Below are 10,129 nucleotides of genomic sequence, written 5' to 3' on the forward strand. Positions count from 1 at the left end.
CTCTCTCTCTCTCTCTCTCTCTGAAAAAATTATGAAACGTAGAAATTGTCAGAATAAACTAAGACATGGTCAGTATCAACTTGGACATGGTCAGTATCAAACTTGGACATGGTCAGTATTAAACTTGGACATGGTCAGTATCATACTTGGACATGGTCAGTATTAAACTAAGACATGGTCAGTATCAAACTTGGACATGCTCAGTATTAAACTTAGAAATGGTCAGTATCAATCTTGGACATGGTCAGTATCAAACTTGGACATGGTCAGTATCAAACATGGTCAGTATTAAACTAAGACATGGTCAGTATCAAACTTGGACATGGTCAGTATTAAACTAAGACATGGTCAGTATCAACTTGGACATGGTCAGTATCAAACTTGGACATGGTCAGTATTAAACTAAGACATGGTCAGTATCAAACTTGGACATGGTCAGCATCAATCTTGGACATGGTAAGTATCAATCTTGGACATGGTCATTATTAAACTAAGACATGGTCAGTATCAAACTTGGACATGGTCAGTATCAAACTTGGACATGGTCAGTATTAAACTTGGACATGGTCATCAAACTTAGATATATCAAAGATATTCCTACTCTTCTGATTCACCATTTAAATCAGTTCCGTAGGAGTTATGACCCTTTTATTATTATCTACATAAGAAGGGGTTAATCAAGTCACTGTCTTATGATTATTTACAAGAGAAGGGGTCAGTGTCGGGGTTACAGTTCGATAATTATCGTAATTGTTGTCTGTTACAGGCCGGCAGTTATTCCTACAATATGGTGACAGACCCAACAGCGCTGATTTTTAACAACATCCTCATCGGCATCACAAGTCTCTACTCATTACGGGAAATCATCAGTATACTAGTGATGGTAAGATACGTTGTTACATATAATACAAAGTTAAAGGGTTTTTTTCCTCATGTATTATTCACCTATTAGTTATTGTACATACTCTGTATTCAAGTTATATATATATACAGTCTGTGTATGCAAGTGTGTGTGTGAAAGGTGTCTTTGTTTCTTTCTGTATCATGTCATTACTTTATGTGGAAAATCTTAATAAAAATGTCAAAAGTAAAAAAAAAAAAAAAGTTACTTTATACTCGTATATAATATGTACTGCCATACCCATGATGTAAGAATGAGTGACTCGGAATTGTAATGTATATATAGAGGATATCTAACAATGTCTTCAGTAATACCAAATATATTTCACGAGTGGGGCTAATATTTTGATATTTTTCACGAGTGCGCAGCACGAGTGAAAAATATCAAAATATTAGCCACACGAGTGAAATATATTTGGTATTACTGAAGACACTGTTAGATATTCTGTTTATTACATTTTTTATCAACGAAAAACCTACCCCGTATGCTAACTAGGCCTACAGCGAAAGTTTGCATACAAAAAAAGTAGTTTCCCCTGTCCAGGTGCTGACATATATGTCAGGCTTTCTGATTGGTCAATTATTTTGGTATTTTCTAATAATTAATTTGATTGGTCAAATCAGCAAAAGTGATATTTTTTCACTAGTGAAAAATATAAATATCACTTTTATAGAATGAATAATTTTTGATATTTCACTGGTAAAAATGTAATAAATACTGTTATTAAAAAGATAAATTGTATTGAATGTACATTCTGTGCCGATAGTTACATGAAAGAGATTCACAGAAAGCCTTATTGTTTTGTTGACAGAGGGTTCACTACTTTAAAAATGTAAACAACTACATGATCATTACGATGTTGGTGTCCACCGATTTTTTCCTTACGCCCAGCGGCTACCTTCCGTGTGAGTCCGAGTGGCGGGCTGGATGGATCGCCGCACTGTCTGCATGTATTCTCTTCATGCATAACCTCTCCGGGTAAAGCTGTTGTGCCTGTTCATCCTCATCGTTTACATTGTATTACTGGTGATGGAAGGTTTTAATGGATTGATATATTTAATGTGATAAATAATTACCTACAATATAATTCATACATTAAATACATTCCATACCAGACAAAATACCCTTCAATAAACATCAATCATCAATGTCAGTTTATCAATTGATCCTTAATTTATTGAATTTCTCGCTTTTGCAATCTTCACGTGCATTTAAGAAACATATTTTTTGCCACCAGTAATATGTTGATGACCTCTGACCTTGTCTGTATATTATTTGTTGATGACCTTTGTTATAACGGTTTTTTGTTTCAGACTTGACTCTATAGGATTATACTTTGTGATGTTTTCTGAGGTTGTTCAATCACTGATGAAGGTAAGATCAATGGAAGCTGGAGATTAATGAGGACACATCGTAAACAGAAGTCTATGTTAATGCTTTTGTTATTTCTGGATGGTGTCTTTACATAATGCAGTCTGAAAAAATGTGCTGATCTAAATAAATGTTTCATACAATATAGTAATTCCTAAAATAAAGAGCCATTAAAAACAACATATCAAATTATATTTTCTGAAACACGCTTCAACGAAAGATGTAAACTGGAGAAAGAAATAACATGCTGAAGCTTCTCTGCTTTGAATCCACTGGATGAATCCATTGCTTGCCGGTCTCATCATCATTATATAGCGGATGTAAATGTCAGATTAAAGACAACACCGCAGGGTTCATTGTAGAATTCTCATATTTATTGAAGACGATTTCAATAAATACATAAATCATTCTGAAACACACAAAGATACAAAATATATAATCTCTACTCACACATCACATACACGGAACTCACACTCACTAGACAAATTACATTTAATACAAGCGAAATGATATAATTTCACTTTACTTAATATTTATATATATATGGATTTATCTTAAATCATAACATCAAATATATATCATATATTCAGTAAAAATAACAATACACTTACAACACGTATCGTGTATCAATGCTGATTTGCACAAAGGCACACAATCCTAGTACGTCACAGTCTAGAATCGCCTTTTATATAAACTACATTAAAAGACCATACCGAATGTCATACATGATAACTCATACATATAAATATACATATCACATCAAATACGTGATGATTGCTTTACTGATAAGAATATTATATGATTTTATTCCAACATAGCAATCATGTCAGAAAAGTATACACGTATACTCGTATATAATAAAACACATTATTCAATGGATCATTAAAACACTAATTCATCATTCGATCACTCATGATTGTCAACCACACGGGGGGAAAACAAATGAATTCAAATAAAACTAACTTACCCATGATGAACATATATAGCGGGCAAACCAAGACAAACCAGTAAACCACCGTCTACCACGGCAAATTCAAAACTGCCCAAACACAAAGAAACATTTACTAAAACATACGAAAACAACATCCAACCAATCAAACACCTTCGTCAAAGTCCGTCAGAACTGTCACATGTCCAGTCTGTCGGTGACCACTATTTACGCATATACATGTACATTACGAATACAAAGAAACGCGCACGCCGATATAATACTCGCTCGCAGGTAAAAACGTTTTTCTAATCTAACGGAGTAATTCCATCAATGACAATCTTTATAATAGCACATAATGATTAAAATAATAATATTTATAAACAAAACTATTTAGTACCAATACATACTATTAGGTATCATTGAATATATGACCCTATTACAATTAATTGATCCTTCTTCTTCAGACGTGCCGACTGCGTTGATCAAGCCGTACTAGGGGCTAGTCGGCTCTCGCTACTACTCAGTTATCTTCACAGCTTGTTGTATCAGCAGTGTCTTCTCTCCTGCTGCTGTCTTTGCTCCGCTTTCCTTCATATCCAGCTGTAAGTAACCTCTGTCTGCATGCCCCCTGTCCCGTATCATTTCTCTCCTGCTTCATTGACTCTTATCAGTAGTAAGGCTCGCCAGGTTGGCGGACCAGGGAATCCTTTACAGCCGACCTCTACAAACATATACCATGTTCTCACTCCCTGCTACTTACATTAATCAACCAACTGCTGGCACTTACGTTGATTCTGTTTGTTGGCATCCTCCATCCTGTCTTGTCTTCCCATGTCACCGCGACCATCATCTCCTGATTGGGGCTGCGGGACAACATCACGATGTCTTGTTGGAGTGGTGTTGAGGCCACTTCTACTGAAAAAGTAAGATTTTTCTCTGATAGATTTCTTGCCTCATTCCCCAGTCCCCTATTGTTGCAAGTATCCAACCTGCATCCATGCTGACCTTCCTTCCTGCTCCACACTACAAATCTGACAGATTTTGTCCCTTTTAGTATATTCTTCTTCTTCCATCTGGTCCAGCGAAGGCTTGCTGGTATATCTTTAAGACCCTAACACCTTTTTTTCCAGAATCCAAACTATATCCCTGTGCCGGATTTTGTCACATTAAGTACCAGCCAGGCGTCCCAATTCCTTCCTGTCCGTGTTAATATCCTTAATCCTCTGACCTGGTCATCATATGATGACTTTTAACACACCAAACGTTACCTTGAACTACTCCATCACCGAGAAGTTTGGAACGTGCGCTCAGCCATCACCGAAGGATCCGCTGATCATTCTCACTATTGTCTCTACAGACGTGAGCGGTACTTCCTAGATGAGAGACTGCCACAAGAGTCTGGGATGAACACCGTGCATAATGTGGCAAGGCCTTCCCTTGAAGTGCATCAACTAAATTCATCCAGTCCCCGACTCCTTTCTCACACCTATCATGCTATTCTTATTTTCTTACCAAATCAGCAAACCAACTGTCGAGAGTTTTCTGTGACTGTATCTTTTCGCCCCTGATGCTTGATCATGTCCGTGTCTGGCCTTCTAAGGGAACGTGCTTCGGCGTTCCAAGCCTAATGCCTAGTTACTGGTCTCTTTCGACTGCCTCCTGTCTTTCCATGTCGTTGCTGCCTTTTTGTTAAGTTATACAAATGTTGTTGTTTGACAGGTGATGACTGTTCTGGTGTTGTTTCTGATGTCCTTTGCCAGTGCCTTCGCTATCACCATGGCTCAAACTGTAAGTCTATCGTGGTATTTGGATACATGTGAACTGGTTTCCTTGACGAAACAGGTGCAATTAATTTTGAATGAAAGAAAATATGCGTTAAAGCTACATACGTGATGCAGTGGATAATTAGTGAAAGGTGAATTAATTGAATTGATGGTAGACAAAATCAATATATTTCATACTGATCTACCATTGATAAAAGAAAATCGGAACAAATGAATTGTATTAGTGTGGCAGCCAGTGTAATGCCAGTGTGATGTCATCAATGCGTATGTTATTTTCAAAATGGCTCAGGGAGGTTTCCTAGCCTAAAAACGAGATCGATGAAATGTTACAAGAAAAAATACCCTGTCCACGTTGGGCCTAGAATGTAGTAAGCTAAGGGCAAGTTACTGCTAGCCTCAGCTTGCAACGAGACCTTAACTCTCCATTTATACACTATAAAGCGAGATATTTCATGTTTTAAGTCTATATATATCATGGCTATACATCTGAATTATAATTGTCACAGCCTGGTCTCACACCAGACAGTTGGTACCCCATGACCGTCCTGTCCATGACTCTTGGCGAACTTAACTTTGTCGGTAACTATGCAAGTAGCACCAACGATCCGTTTGTAGTGGACAACATGTTTCTGATGACCATGTTCATGATCATAATGCCGATTGGTCTGATGAACCTTCTAGTAAGTCAGTGTTTTACATTATTTTACCTGATGGTAAATGGCTTTGTCTTATTTTCAACTTTGTTTAAAATTGTGTGTATCTCCATTTCTGTCATAATAGGAATGAGGGCATAACTTGTGATGTTGTTTAAAGAAAATTTCTAGAATTGCATGCCACTATGAGTGTTTATTTCTATGTACTCGTTATTTATTTACCACTGGTTATATATTTAATTGACAGGGTCACTCTGAAGGTCAATCCTGTATAAGGGACAAGAAATCACGTTTTATTTGTGATACTAATGTTAATTGCCTCAAAAGTCATTAAATGTTTTCCTATTGATAGGTAGGTATTGCGGTTGGTGACATAGACAAGATACAGAAGGAGGCTTACCTGACTCGTCTTTCACTTCAGGTAAGCAGATAATGTCATCACTTCAAATAATCAAGAAAACCCGAAATACCATTTAAATTTAGATCTGCTAATATTCAAATAACTGTGGTGATATCTGTTTTGAAATAGTGAAGGGGAGGGGTTATATAGCATTCATGATAGCTGTCCATCGCTTCATGTCTCATCTTTTCCATACTACTTTACGAGGAATCTTTTTGTAATTGATGTATGCATACCAGAAGTAGGTCACCCTGACCTGTTATTTTCCTTGGTCATTTTAAGGTGAAATAAAGGGTATCTGTGACATGGCTGGTGTACTAAAGTTCAACATTGTGTCTGTTTATGCTGTAGGTACCGATCAGTCCGCATTTTATACCCCCGGTGGACTAAGATCTTTAAGCCTATTTCCCATGCTATTTCCCATTAGATCTTAACAGATTTGTGTGGGAACATCTTGATGTTTTGGGTCAATGTGACCTACATTTCGACATATATGTTTTTACAAGTGTCTTTCTTACATCAACTCTACCCAAATATTTTTATTATACAAAACAATTTTGTGTTGATAGATACAAATGCTTTGCTCATATGAGGCCACATTCCCAAGGATATTTCAAAGAAAATTATACAAGAGGAGGTTCGAGTTGAAACCGAACCTGGAGAGTTTGACCTGCATGAATCAGGTAAGCACCTGTTTTAGGAATCGACACATTGATGTTACTTAGCAGAGTCAATTGATAACCTGATACTTATATGTATAAGTGCGGAGTATTCATCGTAACAGATAGACATTAGGATTGGTCAGCTTTTACAGAACTTGAAGAATACAACGATATACAGCTGTAGAACTTACTAATGACTTTGGGGTTAACTGGCTTAGTGAAGTCTTACAGACATTCCTACTATTTAGTCAATTGGGGTTCAGTAGAGAGCAAGCAGACTTTCCCTCTCTCTAGCTAATTGGGGGTTCAACAGAGGACATACAGACTTTCCCTCTCTCTAGCTAATTGTGGTTCAACAGAGGACATACAGACGTTCCCTCTCTCTATCTAATTGTGGTTCAACGGAGGACATACAGACGTTCCCTCTCTCTAGCTAATTGGGGTTCAACGGAGGACATACAGACTTTCCCTCCCTCTAGCTAATTGTGGTTCAACGGAGGACATACGGACGTTCCCTCTCTCTAGCTAATTGTGGTTCAACAGAGGACATACAGACGTTCCCTCTCTCTAGCTACATATGTAATTGGGGTTCAACGGAGGACATACAGACTTTCCCTCTCTCTAGCTAATTGGGGTTCAACGGGGGACATACAGACTTTCCCTCTCTCTAGCTAATTGTGGTTCAAAAGAGGACATGCATACTTTTGCTCTCTCTCGCCAATTGGGGTTCAGTAGAGGACATACAGACTTTCCTTCTCTCTAGCTAATTGTGGTTCAAAAGAGGACATGCATACTTTTGCTCTCTCTAGCCAATTGGGGTTCAACGGAGGACATACAGACTTTCCCTCTCTCTAGCTAATTGTGGTTCAACGGAGGACATACAGACTTTCCCTCTCTCTAGCTAATTGGGGTTCAACAGGGGACATACAGACTTTCCCTCTCTCTAGCTAATTGTGGTTCAAAAGAGGACATGCATACTTTTGCTCTCTCTAGCCAATTGGGGTTCAACAGAGGACATACAGACTTTCCTTCTCTCTAGCTAATTGGGGTTCAACAGAGGACATACAGACTTTCCCTCTCTCTAGCTAATTGGGGTTCAACAGGGGACATACAGACTTTCCCTCTCTCTAGCTAATTGTGGTTCAAAAGAGGACATGCATACTTTTGCTCTCTCTAGCCAATTGGGGTTCAACAGAGGATATACAGACGTTCCCTCTCTCTAGCTAATTGGGGTTCAACGGAGGACATACATACTTTCCCTCTCTCTAGCTAATTGTGGTTCAACGGAGGACATACAGACGTTCCCTCTCTCTAGCTAATTGGGGTTCAACAGAGGACATACAGACTTTCCCTCTCTCTAGCTATTTGTGATTCAAAAGAGGACATGCAGACTTTCCCTCTCTCTAGCTATTTGTGATTCAAAAGAGGACATGCAGACTTTTGCTCTCTCTAGCTAATTGTGGTTCAACAGAGGACATACAGACGTTCCCTCTCTCTAGCTACATATGTAATTGGGGTTCAACGGAGGACATACAGACTTTCCCTCTCTCTAGCTAATTGGGGTTCAACAGAGGACATACAGACGTTCCCTCTCTCTAGCTACATATGTAATTGGGGTTCAACGGAGGACATACAGACGTTCCCTCTCTCTAGCTAATTGTGGTTCAACAGAGAACATACAGACTTTCCCTCTCTCTAGCTAATTGTGGTTCAACAGAGGACATACAGACTTTCCCTCTCTCTAGCTAATTGTGGTTCAACAGAGGACATACAGACGTTCCCTCTCTCTAGCTACATATGTAATTGTGGTTCAACAGAGGACATACAGACGTTCCCTCTCTCTAGCTACATATGTAATTGTGGTTCAACAGAGGACATACAGACTTTTGCTCTCTCTAGCTAATTGTGGTTCAACAGAGGACATACAGACGTTCCCTCTCTCTAGCTACATATGTAATTGGGGTTCAACGGAGGACATACAGACTTTCCCTCTCTCTAGCTATTTGTGATTCAAAAGAGGACATGCAGACTTTTGCTCTCTCTAGCCAATTGGGGTTCAGTAGAGGACATACAGACTTTCCTTCTCTAGCTAATTGGGGTTCAACGGAGGACATACAGACGTTCCCTCTCTCTAGCTAATTGGGGTTCAACGGAGGATATACAGACGTTCCCTCTCTCTAGCTAATTTTGGTTCAACGGAGGACATACAGACTTTCCCTCTCTCTAGCCAATTGGGGTTCAGTAGAGGACATACAGACTTTCCTTCTCTCTAGTCAATTATGTTATTATATATTATATGCACACTTATCTTCTCTCTAGTGAAGGCTTGCGAGACCATCTTAATGTGTCACTCAAATAATCTGGATGAATTACTTTCATCCTGTTTGTACTTCCATGCATAACACTAATTACAATTAGCTGTAGAATACTTTAATAACAAGGATATAATTTGGTGTATCTTTTCAGTTAAAGAAGAAACTTTTTAATGTTGAAAACAATAAGACCTATTTAGATGAGGATGGCAGTGACCCTGTGTCAGACTCACTGAACCAAATCAAACATGACATGAGGAAGCAAAAGGCAATGTAAGTAGCAGTATCTCCTTACGAGTATGGTCATGTATATAGTATGGTCATGTATATAGTATGGTCATGTATATAGTATGGTCATGTATAAAGTATGGTCATGTATATAGCCTTCCATTGTCAATTTATTGTTATGTTTTTGCACATTACATTTAATGAGTTGTCAGTTACCCTACCCACTTTTCTAGTAATAAAAGAATCATACGAGTTCCATATATTGTCATGTTAGTATATAATTTGACCCTGTATTGTAAGGTTACTATATAATTTGACCCTGTATTGTCAGGTTGGTATATAATTTGACTCTGTATTGTCAGGTTGGTATATAATTTGACCCTGTATTGTAAGGTTACTATATAATTTGACCCTGTATTGTCAGGTTGGTATATAATTTGACTCTGTATTGTCAGGTTGGTATATAATTTGACCCTGTATTGTAAGGTTACTATATAATTTGACCCTGTATTGTCAGGTTGGTATATAATTTGACCCTGTATTGTCAGGTTGGTATATAATTTGACCCTCTATTGTCAGGCTACTATAGCATTTGACCCTCTATTGTCAGGCTACTGTACAATTTGACCCTGTATTGTAAGGTTACTATATAATTTGACCCTGTATTGTCAGGCTGGTATATAATTTGACCCTCTATTGTCAGCTACTGTACAATTTGACCATGTATTGTAAGGTTACTATATAATTTGACCCTGTATTGTAAGGTTACTATATAATTTGACCCTGTATTGTAAGGTTACTATATAATTTGACCATGATTGTATAGGTTCTACTATATACATTTGTGTATTGCGTTGTATATAATTGACCATGTATTGTAAGGTTAC

The 10,129-nt window shown here is 37.9% G+C and overlaps 1 protein-coding gene across 1 annotated transcript in view; it reads left to right on the forward strand.

Moving 5' to 3' along the window:
* Window positions 1–10,129, forward strand: part of LOC117327404 (transient receptor potential cation channel subfamily A member 1-like) — a 37,674-nt gene that overhangs the window by 21,705 nt on the left and 5,840 nt on the right. Inside the window, exons 22-29 of the mRNA XM_033884364.1 lie at window positions 767–883; window positions 1,713–1,879; window positions 2,215–2,275; window positions 4,923–4,991; window positions 5,494–5,667; window positions 5,993–6,061; window positions 6,610–6,723; window positions 9,169–9,287. Coding sequence (XP_033740255.1) covers window positions 767–883; window positions 1,713–1,879; window positions 2,215–2,275; window positions 4,923–4,991; window positions 5,494–5,667; window positions 5,993–6,061; window positions 6,610–6,723; window positions 9,169–9,287 — 890 coding nt within the window. The remainder of the gene's footprint in view (window positions 1–766; window positions 884–1,712; window positions 1,880–2,214; window positions 2,276–4,922; window positions 4,992–5,493; window positions 5,668–5,992; window positions 6,062–6,609; window positions 6,724–9,168; window positions 9,288–10,129) is intronic.

The sequence above is a fragment of the Pecten maximus genome, chromosome 1 (genome assembly GCF_902652985.1).
Source record: "Pecten maximus chromosome 1, xPecMax1.1, whole genome shotgun sequence".
In the NCBI taxonomy this organism is placed as follows: Eukaryota; Metazoa; Mollusca; class Bivalvia; order Pectinida; family Pectinidae; genus Pecten; species Pecten maximus.